This window comes from Gouania willdenowi, chromosome 4, assembly GCF_900634775.1.
Source record: "Gouania willdenowi chromosome 4, fGouWil2.1, whole genome shotgun sequence".
Classification (NCBI taxonomy): domain Eukaryota; kingdom Metazoa; phylum Chordata; class Actinopteri; order Blenniiformes; family Gobiesocidae; genus Gouania; species Gouania willdenowi.
This window is the reverse complement of record NC_041047.1, coordinates 10363979-10380281: the sequence shown is the minus strand read 5'-3', so window position 1 is coordinate 10380281 and position 16303 is coordinate 10363979. Positions and strand designations below refer to the sequence as shown.

Sequence of the window (16303 nt, the reverse complement as noted above, 5' to 3'; positions counted from 1 at the left end):
TTTTTATCTTATTTTGTGAGTTTTTGTTGTCGTTTTGTGAGTTGCTGGTAATACTTAGCCCCTGTAGTGCCATTGCGTACTTTTTAAATTCAGTGTTTTGTTTCACCAATAATAACTCATTTTGTTTGCGTATACTCTCTATATAAAACGTCTCTATGCCCCGTTGTGTAAAACACAAAAATAAATTTTTTTGTATGTCAGAGTTGAATTCTGCGTTTGTGTTCATGCTCTCCTGGTTTTAGTTTGATATACCTTGAACTTTACTTTTCTGGATTATCTTGTCTTTGAGATTTAGACAATAGATGGTGTTTTTTTTTTTTTTTTCAAGTGAGCAAAAGTACCTGGGAGTTGTTCACACAAACAAAAGAGAGACAAAAAGATGGATTATCTGTTTATTATTTGGCCAAAGTAAAGGAGGAGGTTGAGTTAAGGAGCATCATTATGGAAGCTTACGTTTGCTGGAGGTCAAGGCAGACTGTGATTGCGTTACATTGGAATTGTACTTTTCTTTTTCCAACTGAGACCAAGCAAACATTTCGCTCATCTGGAAAGAAAAGACAGATTTTGTGTTTGAGTGACGTAAGTCTTCTCAGTTCTTACTGCAATTTAAACGTCAGACTTTTGCATTTGTTCTGTTGTTTTGGGTTATTTGTTACACTTTTAATGATATCTCATGCCTGTGTTTAGTCTAACACTGGTTCACTTGTGTTCAGTTCTTTTCTAACTTGTTTTAACCAGAAGTGGCATTTTAAACCCCGTTTGATCTCAGAAACACTATTTAACAGACATGCATTCATTTCTCGGAGTAAGTTGAAGGATGTGAGAGGTGGTCTGGTATTATGTGATCTATTTTGATTGGTTAGTAATTAGTTTCTTTTAAAAATGCTACAGTGCTTCAAATACTTTACTCAGGCCTTATGGTTAGAATGCATTGCATATTCTGACATTTTTTTTGTCACAAACAGATGTAACTTCTTAAGAAATCTGAGCTGTTGCAACTTCTCATGTGATTCATAATTCTGTAGCTGCAGTCTAGCCCATTTTTTCAGCTCGTAATATTGCATGTATGCTTGCTGCTATGCATATATTTCATTCATGATAACATGCAGTTGTGGTGATTTGATGTATTTGTACAAAGGGTGGGTTTGTCTTCTAAAGATTTTAGTACTTTAAAGGATGTGTGATGTGTTTCAAATAACATTCAGCATAAATAAATCAGCCAGTCATTAATTAACGTGGTTATTTGATTAAATGTTGGGAATCATTTAAAAATGTAAGTCATTAAAGTCAATGTCAATCCTAAACCACAGGGCTCTCACTGCACCCACTAGTGGCACAGACAGAAGTATAACTTTGATTTTTAAATCTTTTGGTGGAAATTGGCGATAAAGCAAAACAAAAGATGAAAAATTCAAATTGCAATTGTTAATTAAAGCCTCGTAAAAATTACATTTGTGCTTATCTCTATTAACCACAGTCATGGAAAACAATGCCAAGATTAACGCTTGTTGTCCTACTGTAAATTGCAGTCTGTTCTAACCCTTTAAAGCCGACAATTATTAGTAAATAATGTACTCAAACTTAAGTTTGCACCCATTTTTATTAGCAATGATTGAAACACAAGGATAAATAATTATTGATGTTTTTTTCTTTACTGGTAATCATTTTAATATTAATTTATAAACTGTAAATACATCTTTGCTATGAAAAAAACATAAATATACATTAAAAACTATAGACATTAGTAATGTAGTTTTTTGCACACTTATTATGTATTGTAATCCAACAGCCTACGACATGAATGTGTCAGGTAAAGACTCAGAGGTGAAAGTAATGCATTACAAGTACTTGCATTACTGTAATTGAGTTGCATTTATGGGTACTTGTACTTTTTTCAACACGTTTGTAAATCAATAATTGTACTTGTACTTTGTACGTTTTAAAAAAGTAATTTGTTACATTTCTACACCAAACAAATACTGAGTAATTTTTTTATTTATTTTTTTTGATCAACAGACATTGTGAAACTAAAATGACCAGAGAACAATCAAATGCATCACATCATAGCCGACCAATCAGATTAAACTTAATGCACGGCACCAGATTTTTTTTAAAAAAAAAATTTTATTTTGAATTGAATTCATTGTTTTGTTTTGGTTTTTTTGTGTGTTTTTTTATTCTACATTTTGACAAACCTTTAATTTCACACAGATGCCTTTGTGGAAAATAAATTCACTTCTAATTGCGCAAGATTTCATTTTTTCCTTTTTAGGTTTATACATGAGATGTTTACAGTATGAAAGAGAAAGATGATACTGAGGGTGCAGAATCAGACAAACATAAATGAATAGCAGAGTGTCGCTGCCACTGCTTTGCGATGAGCCTGGTGTTGAAGGGAGACTAAGTGTCTTCCTCCCTGTCTACCTGTCCACCCGGCTGCCCTTTGCAATGAGCTGTCCGATGGGATCACATCTAATGGTGGACACCTCCCTTTTCTCCCCCCTCCCCTCCGACTGAAATGCCACCGGGTCCATTCCCCTTTCTCTGCTGAATCAAACCAGCCACACAGTTAGATTGTGAGTCAGACAGAAAGAGAGTGAAAGGTTATGAAGGAGTGATAAGGAGCTTAGAGAGTGAAACTGACATGAGAAGAAGCACGGATAATGAACATTGAGGGGAGGTATGCTGAGGAATCAGAAGCACTTTATATCCCAGAGGTAAATTACTTGTGTCACAAATATCACAAATGAAAAGAATAAACACTAAACAAAGAAAGATAGCACATTTTCTTTCTTTTTTCTAAGTAATACGTTAAAAAAAAAAAAGGTAATCAAATAAGTAGAACTACAGTAGAACAAATAATATAGGTTAAAAATAAAAATATTAACACAAATGTACAAATATAATACAGATGTATACAATTTAAGCTGGCTTGTAATTTGAGGGTCACCGGTTCAAATCCTACCTTATTGTGATCCGATAATATTGCCTACAGTATCTCTAATTAAAACACATTTAATAAACACAAAACTCCCCCTAAAAAACCAACAAACACTAGTGGTCTCAATCTGATCACATCTGTTTCATGACTGAAGGAGTTTTAACTCCAATCATAACCAATATTTAACCATTTAGTTAAAATAGTGTTTTAACGTGTGCGCTGACGCTCTTCCTTAGCCTCTGATGAAGCACAGCTTTTGGACACACTGCTGAAACATCCCCCGCTGTTATTTCTTTTTGTATTATGGAGGGAAGCAATTACGTAAAGAGCTCCCTCCTCCTTTCTGGGCCTTTCTCTCCCTTTCATGCAGCCCACCGCTATGCCTCATGGTTCTTTCCCTCTGTGGGAGTAGAAGATCTTCCCTGGGAAGTTAGTTTTCTCTGTCCTCATATATTTAGACATATACAGATATCAGACTGTGAGGATTTCTTCACTTTCCCGTGAACTGTTCTGTGTGTGTGCTCATTAGCAATACACCATGGGAAGGGGTGGACAGGCCATCTGGCATACCGGGCATCGTCCTGGTGGGCCGTCGACCCAAAGTGGGCCGGTCCGGTTCAGTCCAAGGCAGACATGGTAACAGATGGCCAAAAATGGCAAAAACGCGGGAGGAAAAGTGACTAAAAAGGACCAAAAGCAGTCAAAAAATGGGCAAATAAAGAAGAATAACGTGTTGAGTAATGGCAAAGGGTAGCTCAGATGGGCAAAATGTGTCAAAAAATAGTGAAAAAGAGCAAAAATGTGGGGCAAAAAAGGCAAAATGTAGGAGAAAAAGGAAACAAGTGATATTTATTGGGCAAAAATGAGCTTATTCGAATGAAAGATGGCAAAAAATAAATAAAAATTAAAAAAATAAAAAAAATAAATGATTAAAAGTGTCAAAAATTGACAAATTTATTGGCAAAATGTAGCTAAAGTCTCAAAAAGTGTCAGATTTTTTTTTAAAAGGGGCAAAAATGGGACAAAAGAAGTTGCAAAATAGTCAATGAAAATAGGTAAAAAGGGGTTAAAAAGTTTCCCCATTTTAAAGTTTTCTGGGGGAACAAAATTAAAATTAAGACAAAGAGCCACATGTTGAGAATCACTGACTAAATAGTGGCTTCTACATGGTGTAGTGAGCTGGTCTGGACAGAATATACCAGGGCAAAATTTTTGTCCCAGTCCACCCCTGACCATGGTTAAATATTCTGGTGAGACTGATTCCATTCATTGAGCCCAAGCCTTTACACTGCAACAGGCCCATTGATCCTGGCTGTGTGTGCAGCAGACACAGCCTCAGATTGATGACTGCGTTGGCACAGATTGATATGTAAGCACTGGCTGGACAGTGAGCAATAGATGAGGCAGAGGAGAGAGGAGATAGGGGGTTCCTCTGCCTGTTCATCACCAGTAGTGGATTCATGTTGAGGCGATGTTGTGTCTCCATGACATCACAAATCTGTCTGGGAAGGAAAAAGAGGGAAGCCTCTCCTCATCTCTCTTTCCTCTCCTCCTTTTTTCCATTTAATGCTGCCATGGCGTTTCGGAGTCCTGGTAATTGGCGTAAATGAACACGACGGACTCGCGTCTGTCCATTTCTTCTCTTTATGGCTTGGTTGGTTAAAAATAGACACTCACAGACACCCTGTCAACATCTAATATTATTATGGGCTGCAGATAATGAACAGGCTTATTAGTTCTCTCCACACTGTCGTTTGGCGGTTGAGTGACACCAGCAGATTCATGAAAAGAGTTTATGATCATGGAGCTATAATTGCAATGAAATTAGTCACTGTGCGGTGCGCCACACTCTCTAAAACGTGAATAGAGCTTATAGTGCCACTCCCCTAATCAGATTTTTTATTTTTATTTGTTTTTCAGCAATGAGTGGGCGAGCTTAGATTTGCGGCTCAATGGCATTCCTTCACAATGGTTGAATTTATAAAAAGCTTGACTGAATTGCAGGGGCTGGGAATTGAGGAGGAGGATGATCTCGAGACGAGAAAAAAATGGAAACTTCATTTGTGTCTAACCTTGTCAGAAGTTCATCAACACAGTTGTTATAGGCTTCATTTAGGCTTTCCCCTTCCCTCCGATTGCTGTCAAATCGTGTGTTCTGAGTGGAGTGTGTTGCTGGGGAAAAGAGGAAGGGAGAGGGAAAGAAGTAATAGGGAGGGCTACAGCACAGAGAGCAGCAAAGCAAAACAAATCCAGCGGAGGAACCCCCCCTCCAGTCAGATGAGCATCACTGTCTCCCTCCCTCCTTCCCTCCTCTCGTCTCCATCGCTGTTTTTTCTCTCTCTCCCTCACTCCTCCTCCATTATTCATCATTGCGCTGAGAGTCCCCAGTTTGTGGCTCCAGCTGCTGCTGAAGCTCAACAACCCGAGCTCGCTGCATCTCCTCGTTTTTTTTTCAATCTTTGCCAACCGGCTTTTACCATCCATCCATCCATCCGTCCATTCATCCATCCCCAGCATGGAGACTCTGAGTGGGTTTTTTGTTAAGGCTGATAAAAGGGAGACGAGCTACTATCAAGCTGCTGCTCTATTGGTCGCTGAAAGGAAACGCTGAAGAGAAGCGAGAAGGGGATTTTTTTTTATGGTGCTCTAAGAATCATCTGCCTCGATTATCGTATTTTGGAATACAGTTCTGGCTTTGTGTAGGAGCGAGAAAACCGGGTCCAAAATGCCTGAAGCCAATTACCTGCTGTCGGTGTCATGGGGCTACATCAAGGTGTGTGGAGCTTATCTACGTAGCTTGTCAGAAAACCACACTGGTTTCATTGTGCTGCCTCTTTCTTGCATGAAAGGCTTTTACTGCCAAACTTGTTATATTGTGTGCAACTATCTGATGTGTTTTGGGGGATATTTTGCACCAAAAAAATGTTGCTATGATTGCGTACGTGCCAGACAGGATGGTATTTTGTCCCCCCGGTCTCCATCTTGAGCCCTCTGCAGAGCTGTGTATCTGCTGGCGCGCGAGTGTGTGTGTGCACGTGCATTGCTCTGTCATAAACAGCTACTTCTGCATTGCCTGGGTTTCCATGCACTGTCAAGTGCAACAAATGTCGATTTCACTCTTCGAAAATGTTCATAATGTGTAAAAAGACGAGATAATCATCAAACTCTTAAAAAGCAGGAACATTATGAGCTATGTATACATACTTATCTCTGGACAGTCTGAATGTGTTTGCTTAGTGAAACAAAAAAACATGTGAATAGGTTAAAAAAAATGTGGTTTTGTTGGAAAGTGTTTCCGATCGTTAAAGTAATTGATTAAAATAATGATTCCCTCACTGCAATAAAAAATGGTCTTTGGGGGGGAAATTATGAAGTTTCCCACTGATTCCTATTTGCTAAAGTAATGTTCTTTGTATTTTCCATGGAATTTTTTTTTAATCCTTGGTGGAAACTGACGACATTTCTCTTTCTTCCCCCCTGCCACCCCCAAACTGCCCCCTTTCTTTCCCACATATTTTCCAGTTCAAGAGAATGTTGAATCGGGAGTTGACGCACCTCTCTGAGATGAGTCGGTCTGGAAATCAGGTCTCCGAATTCATCTCCAACACCTTCCTAGGTAAAGGAAAAGTCTATGTGTACATGCAATCACAATCACACCAAATAGTTTAGCCATTCCTAAAACCACAGTCATGATGTAACCAAAAAAAATAACAATAAAAATCCAATTATTTGATCACCACAGAAATGTTTGCATCTTTGGAGATGTGCTGCATTACCATTTTTAGCCTTTGCCTTTCTCACTATGTTGAGCTATGCAAGTTTTCTTGTGGGGGCGTACCATAAAAAACTGCGCCATCGAGCTTTGTCTCGATGTTTCTGGGTTCTGCTTCAAATTAAAGCCAAAAAAACAGAATTGCAAAGCATAAATTAACCAAAAATGCCAAGAAATAATGAAGTTGGATAAGAGGAGAGGTTTAATAAATGAACAGTTTAAAAAAATGTTATCTAGCCAGATTCTGCCTCTTTGGAACATTGTGTTTTTAGCGTGGGTGTCGGACTCGACAACTGAGATTCTTCTGCGATAACTAAAATAATCCAAAATGACGCTCTTACTTCTTATCACCTGCATTTTGTGCATCGTGATCTTGATGCCAAGCGATAAATATGACCTGCAGGAAGCAAAGTTCTCAAAGCGAGTAATGTTGTGTTGACGTACAAGTCAGAAGGATTATTGCCAGTCAAGATGCATATATGAGTATTTATACCGAGATACAGTTTCACTAATCGATTGCTATTGTGATCTAGTGTCATGTTATCGGAGGATCCCTCCCTGCTAAATCAATAAGAACGAAGGAATGAAGAAAAATGTAGCAGATGAAGTGGAGAGGGAGGGAGGGGGCTGACTGCAGTGAAGTAAAAAAATAAAACAGAAGAGGTTTGGAGGAACCCCCTTTAGCTGGCAGCGAGGTAATCTTGGCTTATGGGTGACTCATCCCAATCTTAATGCATTTTTGTCAGCTAGGGAGACCTTGTTGTTTCTCCACCTCTCCCACCCCATTGTGCTGACCTAATAACGCTGATGGAGATGACTATCGCTCTGATAAAGAAGTGAGGATTACCCTCCTGGTGTCTGGGGAAAGGGGAATAGCTGACAGAACAAATATTGGCATACAGTACTGTTATTCCTTTATTCTTGTAGTATAGAATTTTCTCCTGAAGAACGGAAAATTATGATTTAAAATCCCAAAATTGAATCCCCCTCATTAAAAATAACCTCACATCACTTGGTTAATTAGAGCAAATTAATAAAAAAAAAAAAAAAGGTTAGAACATATGAGGGTTCCACATCAGGTGGCAGATAACCGGAAATGATAAAAACAATATAAATAAATCTATTCAGGAGTCACTAAATACTGTTTCATTCCACTTATTTACAAAATATAATCCTTTAAAATGTGTTATCACTTTATCATTCCATCAATATGCTCTCTAGTTGTTTTTTTTATATAGTATTCTGAACAAAATGTAGTCGGAAAAAGGAAGTACTTGTATTCCCAAAAAAGAGAAAGGGGGTCCTTGAGCCAAAAAAGTTCGAGAACCACTGAACTAGAGGGACATTCTAAAATGACTGCATCAGTGTTTATTACACAAAGGAACGTGACAACTGGAAAGAAAATACTAAAAAATGATTATTCACAAAACACTTTTTTTGGGTTCACCTTTATTAGTCATCACTCAGTAACATACATTTTAGATTTTATTAGAACATTCAAGGATGTAAGAAACCCACCACCCATTTCAACAAGCTTACTGTACTTTTCTATCCGTCAGGGTTCAGCTTCCCCACACTGTTGCACACTGGAGAAAAAAAAATCCCCAATCTTTTCATGTGAGAGTTTTGAGCCCGAGAAACGCTGGTGGTTCACGGGTGCTTTTTTCCTACCGTAGTCAGAATAAGTTAGGGTACATGTAGGCGAGAGATGGGTGAAAATGGAAGAGAAACAGCAAGACATTGAATATTTTAGACTCCTGTTGGGCTTTCATAAAGATTTATTAGAGATTGAAAACATTTTAAGCAAAGATAGACCTGATGCCATAAAAAATCCATAAAATTCTGGAGGACATTTCGATCAAAATACAAATTCTGGATCAGATGGAAAAATCTAAAAATGCCTATTGGTCATCATTGGCAAAATTTTGGTACTTAATTGATAGATCTTTATGAAATTTGACTGTTACATTGAGTGAATTCCAGAATTACCCCACCATATTTCATTTGGATCAGATCCAAATTGCGCATTTCATTGTGATTTTCCAAACAAAATTAGGGTTCAGCACATACATCTGGACCTACTGTATTGTTATTAATGGGGATAAAAATGTATTCCAAGCCTTTAAAGGGTGTTTGATCATAGTACCATAATCAGGATTACTGATCCAGATAAATGCCAATATCTGTCAAAGAGAAAACGTGATGCTTGGCAGAGGTTTGCTCTCTCTGAGTGCTCCTGTTATGTAATGATAATTGTGCCTCATGTTCTGATCTTTGCCACGCTCACCAACAGCCCACATCAGTGATGATGATGACGATGATAATGACATGCAATAAATTGAAGAGCAATATATTTTTCTTCCCCCTTGTTTCCCACGCAGCGCATGTCTGAGAGAGTCCTAATTGTTTGGTCTGAATTACCAAAGGAGGTAGACTGGAGGACAGAGGGAGAGAGAGAGAGAGAGAGAGAGAGCGAGAGCTTGGCAGTGAAAGTCATTATTTGAATTACAGCTGGTAATTGAATAACCCTCCACAGGGGAAGGCTGATAGGCCAGCAATGAGCTGAGTCTAGGCTTGATAGATGAGTGTGTGCTGATAGCCTTTTCCCTGCAGTGTTTTATTCAGTTCTTCAAAAGAAATTTCTGCTTTATCTTTGATCAAGAACTAGAACCAAGTCTTTGTGTCTAAGGAAACTGTTTTTTTCCCTTAAATATTCACTTTATGGCTTCAATTGGATGTCCTTGTTTCATTGATGGTCTAATCCAGCCCTTTGATTTAGAAAAAAGTGCTTATACTTGCCCAAATCAAAAACCAAAACCAGCTAAGTATCACAAAATCTGATCATCTGCGTTTTTAGTTTGGATCACATTTTTGCAGAGACTATAAATCCAATTTTGAGTGATTCAAAATGAAATTGCACATATTCAAATACTGTTCTTTTTGCAGATGGCATCCACACCCCATCTGTAATACTTTTTAGGGCCCAACCCAGGTTTAGATCTCACGCTTTGGTTCACAAGCTACATGCTACTAATCTTTAGCTTATCCTCAGGATCTCCCTGAAGCTTTGAGGGGAAAAAAGTGTGAGGAATATACCTTTTTATGTGAAATGTGATTTATTCAGCCTAGCCCTAGAAGTCAACACTGGATGTGTTGCAGATAAAATAGATAGTGACTTTGCAATTTAATAAGTAAATATATCATCATGTGTTATGTTGACTCAACTGTGCCTTTCTGTGCAGTACTTTGGCAGTTGTTAAAATCAAATATGCCTCAAACCTTTATGTTTACTTCTCCCAATGTTTTTTTTTTCTTTGCATGCATTAAATGTTGCTTCATTTAGCATTGATGGGAGTGAGAGCTGGAAGAAGGCTGCTGGTGTGCACGGGGGTATAAATGAACAAATGAATGGAAGAGTGATGAATGAATGAATGAATGAAGGAATCTGTAAGGTGCAGGTTTTTCTATAATGCACATGGTGGCCTGCACCTCCCACCTGCCCAGTTCTATGAAAAGCACAGACTGTTTTCCAACATCCAGCCTGCTTTTCAACACATCTAAATCATGGTAACCCCTCCCCCCCAGACAAACAGAATGAGATGGAGATTCCATCGCCGACGTCCAAGACGCGGGAGAAGAAGAAGCAGCAGAAGGAGCTGGTGATGACACAGATCAGTGGGGTGAAGAAGGTCTCCCATGGCCCCTCCCTCTCCAGCAGCAGCATCTCGCGTTTCGGAGTCAAGACGGAAAAGGAGGAGCTGCTGTCCAAGGAGCTGGAGGACCTCAATAAGTGGGGGCTTAACATCTTTACGGTTTCAGAATACTCCAACCACCGGCCTTTGACCTGCATCATGCACGCAATCTTCCAGGTACGACCCACTTACAACAAGTGGTTATAAAAAAAAGATCATATAATCAATTTTTATAATATTCTTATTTGTGCTTTACACATTATTTGAAGGGTTTTCATAACCCACCATTTCAATGAAAGATGATCTTTTATTTTCCTTTTGCTTGGGATAAGGGTCAGCCATGTAAACATTTAAAATTAAATAAAAATCGGGGTTGACTAAAATCTGATTTCCACATCTAAAACCTCCAACTGTTGCTTTTCCAGGAGCGAGATCTGTTAAAGACATTTAAGATCCCAGTGGATACGTTTGTGGCCTACATGATGACCCTGGAGGACCACTACCACTCAGACGTAGCGTACCATAACAGCCTGCACGCTGCAGACGTTGCACAGTCCACACACATTCTTCTCTCCACTCCAGCCCTAGATGTAAGTTCTCATCTCATCCTTTAACACATTCTATTCATTTTTTTTTAACTATTCACTCAATTGCACATCTGGAAACTAGGATTTTAAGAGTTTCTTGAATCCATAAAATCAGAGAGAAAGAGCGCAAATTAGCAGCCATGCATTTCACTAGCGCTGGAAGGAGCTCAAAATCCTTCACCTGAGCCATTTTCTTCCTTCCTCTACTTTTTATTCACTCCCCTGCCTCATTTTCCTGGAGCTCACATCAAGTCATCATAGCTGATGCAGCTGGGTCAGACTGGCCCGGTTAGATCACGGTGCTCCATTCTTCAATGAGATCATCGCTGAGAACCATTAGTACACAGCTAAAGAGTGTGTTCACACTGGCAGAAAGGCAGATTCATGCTGTTTCGATAAGAAATGGCTTTAAAATGATGTGACCAAAGCATCTGCAGCTTTACTTTAATTACAAACTCCCATTTTGCTGCTATTGTTTAAAAATATGAAACTGCATTGCTTAACATTTTGATTTGTTTTTCCCACAGGCCGTCTTCACAGATCTTGAGATTCTTGCGGCTATCTTTGCTGCAGCTATACATGATGTTGATCATCCTGGAGTCTCAAACCAATTCTTAATCAACACCAGTAAGTCTGAACATTGTGGTCTAATCATTAGAAAAGCTTTTACATGTTTTAAAATTCAATCTGTTTCTAGACTCTGAGCTGGCACTGATGTACAATGACGAGTCCGTGTTGGAGAACCATCATTTAGCCGTGGGCTTCAAGCTCCTGCAGGAGGACAACTGTGACATCTTCCAGAACCTCACCAAGAAGCAGCGGCAGTCCCTGCGCAAGATGGTCATTGACATGGTGAGCTGGGATGAACCTGCACAGCCTTTCCAATGGAAATCCTCTAGATTCTGATCATGTGTCCATTATTCTTCCAGGTTTTAGCTACCGACATGTCCAAACATATGAGTCTGCTGGCTGATCTGAAGACAATGGTGGAGACGAAGAAGGTGACGAGCTCAGGAGTGCTGCTGCTGGACAATTACACAGACCGGATTCAGGTATGTTCCAAAACATTAGGCAACTTCAAAAAACAGCGGTAATTATACTGAATTAAGAGACGTAAATGGGGAAGCAGTCAGAAAGCTAAAAAAAAATATATATATATATATATATATATATATATATATATATATATATATATATATATATATATATATATATATACAAAGTCCCCTTCGCAAAATATCAAACCATTAATGCACCAGATTGAAGCCTTACTGGGCCACATACTGCCACCTGTTGGCATGGAGGACCATTTAAATGAGCTTCAAAATCAGTGGTTCCCAACCTTTTTGGATCGAGACCCCATTTTGAAATCAAGAATTTCTTGCGACCCCAAAGACATTTTTTCCTGGAATCAAAATTATAATTTTTTACGGCATTATATTTGAACTAAATTTAAATTTGACAAAGTGAAAGTATAGACATATACAGTTGTTTAGGATTGTGTGTTGTTTTAATTTATTATTAATAATAATAATAATAATAATAATAATAATAATTAAAACATTTCAAAATGTCTCTGTATATATGTTTGTAATGGCATCAGCTTAGTGCTTTTCTAACCTAAGTCTTAACTCAAGTCTCTCATGCAGTGATTATTATCCAGCCCCACATGGCTGACCTTTGCTCCCAGTCTTACTGCATCCATCTTCAGTCCACCTTTAAGTGCTTTCCACATATCCTCCCTCTCTTGGTCCTCTAATGGTTTTTTCTGTACATAGTGTTTGTGTAGTTTGACCTTTTTCAAGAGAAACATCTTCCATACAGAAGTTGAAAATCGACTTCAGTCTGATTTGGTCAGATTTTTGGGTGTGGAGAAGATTGATTTCCGTAATAGATTGAGACCAAATGAAAAAATGTAAGACTCAACCGGGCAATATGACCGAAAGGTGGGCCGAAGCAGGGGTTCTCAACCTTTGGGTCGGGACCCTGGGGTGATTTTTTGAACAATTTGAGATCATTTTTCCAAACTTACCATATTTGAACCTTTTTTCCTGACTTTTTCTTGCCATATTTTTTGCTACATTACTCCCATTTCTGCAACTTCTCCATTAAATTCAAATGCACATTTTTTGTCACTTTCAAGACATTTTCAGCACCTATGAACCATTTCCACAATTTTTCCCACCTAATGTCACATATGTTGACCAATTATTGTCACTTTTAACCTCTTTTCACCATATTTCATGTTTTTTTTTTTTCAATTTAACCACATCCACTATTTCCCATGCCCATTATTAGCCAGTTTAAACTAATTGTTCCTACTTTCAACCCATTATTGACACCTTGAACCCTTTTTATCACTTTTCCTGTCCGTTTTTTGACCACTCTAATTTGCATCTTTTAACCAATTTCTGTGGTTATAATAACAATATACTATGGCGTGAATAGTAATAAACTTCCTGGATTACAGTGGATATGATTCAGATAAATGAATGTGGTTATCACAGATTCATAGAACAATGGACCATCATTTTACTGACTTTATGGAACCACTGGTTCAAAGGATTGGAACCAAACGAAAATGTCTCAGTTCGAGACATTAAAATGACACGCCCTTTAAGGTCACTTGCTTGAGTTAATAGTGCAAATCATTTCTAGGTGCTGCGCAACATGGTGCATTGTGCTGACCTGAGTAACCCCACAAAGTCCTTGGAGTTGTATCAGCAGTGGACGGATCGGATAATGGACGAGTTCTTCCATCAGGGAGACAGAGAAAGAGAGAGAGGAATGGAGATCAGCCCCATGTGTGATAAACACACAGCGTCAGTTGAAAAGAGCCAGGTAAAAAAAAAAAACATGACACGAAATATGGAAATTAAAATAATTCCACAGGGGTAGAAGTCAATATTGAATCTTTTTTTTTCAACTAGGTGGGTTTCATTGACTATATTGTGCACCCGTTGTGGGAGACCTGGGCGGATCTTGTTCATCCTGACGCCCAGGATATTCTGGACACACTGGAGGACAACAGGAACTGGTACCAAAGCATGATTCCTCAGAGTCCATCCCCACCTTTTTATGACCAGGACTCACATGGACACAGTGGAAGCACCGGAGGACAGGGAGGTGGGGAGAAATTCCAGTTTGAACTGACTTTGGAGGAGGAGGACTTGGATGGGATCGAGAAAAATGGTGAAGAGGAGGATGAAGATAGTCTGGGGGATCCTCGTTCTCCTCCTATGGACTATTTGGATGATCAGGAGCTTGTGGAGGACATCATGATCGAGTCGACAACTGCAATAGAAATTGTGACGCACGAGGCGTCCCCCACAGACACATAGTGTTTAACCATCACACTGCTGTGATCATCTGAAAGTTAGTTTGTAAAAGAGGAGAATCCTCTTGCAGCTGTGCTTTTTAATTAGCCCAGAGAGGCAGGGGCTTAGTTTTGGGCCCTGCTCCTGGGCGTCTTGCACTTGGGTGTTTGAAGCCAGGCGTGGACGGACAGTTTCATCGGAGTGGCTTCAGAGTTCTCAGGAAATTATTACTGCGAACATTTTGAGTCTTGAAGGACGGGCTAGTCCGAGGGTGGAACTTGAAGGAACTCTGCCAGTTTGGAAAAAGTGTTTACTTTTCTCTTTTGTACTGGTATCAAATGGACAATGACACTACTGAGAGAAGTTTTGTACCTTAAAGACTTTTTTTTTTACAGATATGATATGATTTAGAAGTAGCATAGAGTAAAATCTACTGATGGAGACACATTTGTACAGTAAAGGAAAGAGTTTTACTTTTTTGCTGTACCATATGTCAAAGGACTTTTGTGTGCCTTTTTTTACTATTGTCTTTATAACAGGTTTTTTCTTTTCTTTTTTATTTATTGAACACTAGTTTCTCTGTGAAAATGTTTTGGGGGTTTTTTTCTTAACTGAAGAGCGTTAGAAGCTTTTTTTTTGTATGTTAGTAAAAGTCTTCCATGTATTGGGCAATAGAGAAATCCAAACAAACGACAAACAACATTTGAACAAACTCGTCATTTACCACATTGATTTTTAGAAGCCATTATTCTGAGCACAAGATCTATTGTAAGTAGATCTTAACTTCATTCGTGTTTCATGTTGAGTTTTCTAGCATTCTGCATCGCTCCCATTATTGAATAACACAGTTGGGAATTTAGTATCTTCGTGTTCTCGTCATGTGTGGCAACAATCTGGATTTCTACCATTTGAAAAACAAACAATAATTTTTAAGCTTTATATTCAGAGAGTGCAAGTCAGACTAAGCCTATTTCTCCACCTGGAAGAACTTTAAAGAGTAACTAAACCCATGCTTTCTCCTGACCTGCAACTAGGAGGGAAATTTAAAAAGATGCCTTGATTGTGGGCGGGGCTCCTGGAGCAGTTAAGACACGCCCAGTCTCTACTAAGAATAATCTATGCTATGTTAACTAGCTACTCATTACTCAATATACCTCTCTATTCACTCTTCTCTCAATCTATCTACAGATTGTAAAGCCCACAGGTGCTAGTTTTTGTAAAAGGGGCGGGGCTAACAGTGCTGGTTTGTGATGCAAGATGGTCCCAAAACATCACATGCTCTCGTTCTCAGCCAATAGCAAAAATCAATTGTAGTAGCCTGGTTTCAACCCATAGAGGGCAGTCACTCTGACGTTTTACAACAAAATATGCCAAATTGAAATACTTTGACTAAAATGTTGAGTTGGACCAGGATCAGTCAACAGCACAACTTCATACCCAAAATGGTGTTCAGTTACTCTTTAATGTGAACAGAGGTTATATAAGTTTAAATAACCACATGAAGCAGGCAGAAATGTGATCATGTGTAAAGTAAATGCTTTTTGACATCCAGCTGCTTACATCAGAGATAATACAGGAAATTGAGTCCACCAAGGACAAAATGCCCATCAGCGAACGTCTATTTATAGCACCAAAGGTATGCTTATGTTAGTCGGAGCAGGTTCTGACCCCAACCCGTCTGATGTAACGCTCCACTGCACCTCTGCAATCAGGCCCAGACCAGATGATTAAAGGTGCGCTTACAGCTGCCCCGTCTCTAAGCTCTGCTCTCAAAACCCTCATCAGCACCGCTATTCACAGGCTTTACAATCCCCCCCATCCCCCCTCACCCACCAACCAGGCTCCTTGGATATGACCCCAAAACAATCAGGCCAGCTATTTTTTCCTCACCGTTAAATGTCCTACAAGTGCTGCTATAGCTCATTGACGTCAATTCATTTGAGTCTCCCCGCCCATTCTGCGAGGCTGTGTTTCCAGGTCATGGGGGTTATTGG

The 16303-nt window shown here is 39.1% G+C and overlaps 1 protein-coding gene across 5 annotated transcripts in view; it reads left to right on the top strand.

Annotated features, from left to right (window-relative positions):
- The window catches only part of pde4ba (phosphodiesterase 4B, cAMP-specific a), a 160948-nt gene extending 145526 nt beyond the window's left edge, over nucleotides 1-15422 (top strand). For 4 of the 5 annotated variants that reach the window (XM_028445599.1, XM_028445600.1, XM_028445601.1 and 1 more), the window contains 8 exons: nucleotides 6464-6557; nucleotides 10299-10582; nucleotides 10831-10995; nucleotides 11520-11619; nucleotides 11690-11844; nucleotides 11922-12044; nucleotides 13651-13833; nucleotides 13923-15422. In XM_028445599.1, coding sequence (XP_028301400.1) covers nucleotides 6464-6557; nucleotides 10299-10582; nucleotides 10831-10995; nucleotides 11520-11619; nucleotides 11690-11844; nucleotides 11922-12044; nucleotides 13651-13833; nucleotides 13923-14333 — 1515 coding nt within the window. In that variant the 3' untranslated portion in view covers nucleotides 14334-15422. Of the gene's footprint in view, nucleotides 1-4377; nucleotides 5715-6463; nucleotides 6558-10298; nucleotides 10583-10830; nucleotides 10996-11519; nucleotides 11620-11689; nucleotides 11845-11921; nucleotides 12045-13650; nucleotides 13834-13922 lie in introns of those variants that run through there. The other variant, XM_028445604.1, reaches the window with a different exon arrangement.
- The last annotated feature ends 881 nt before the right edge of the window (nucleotides 15423-16303 follow it).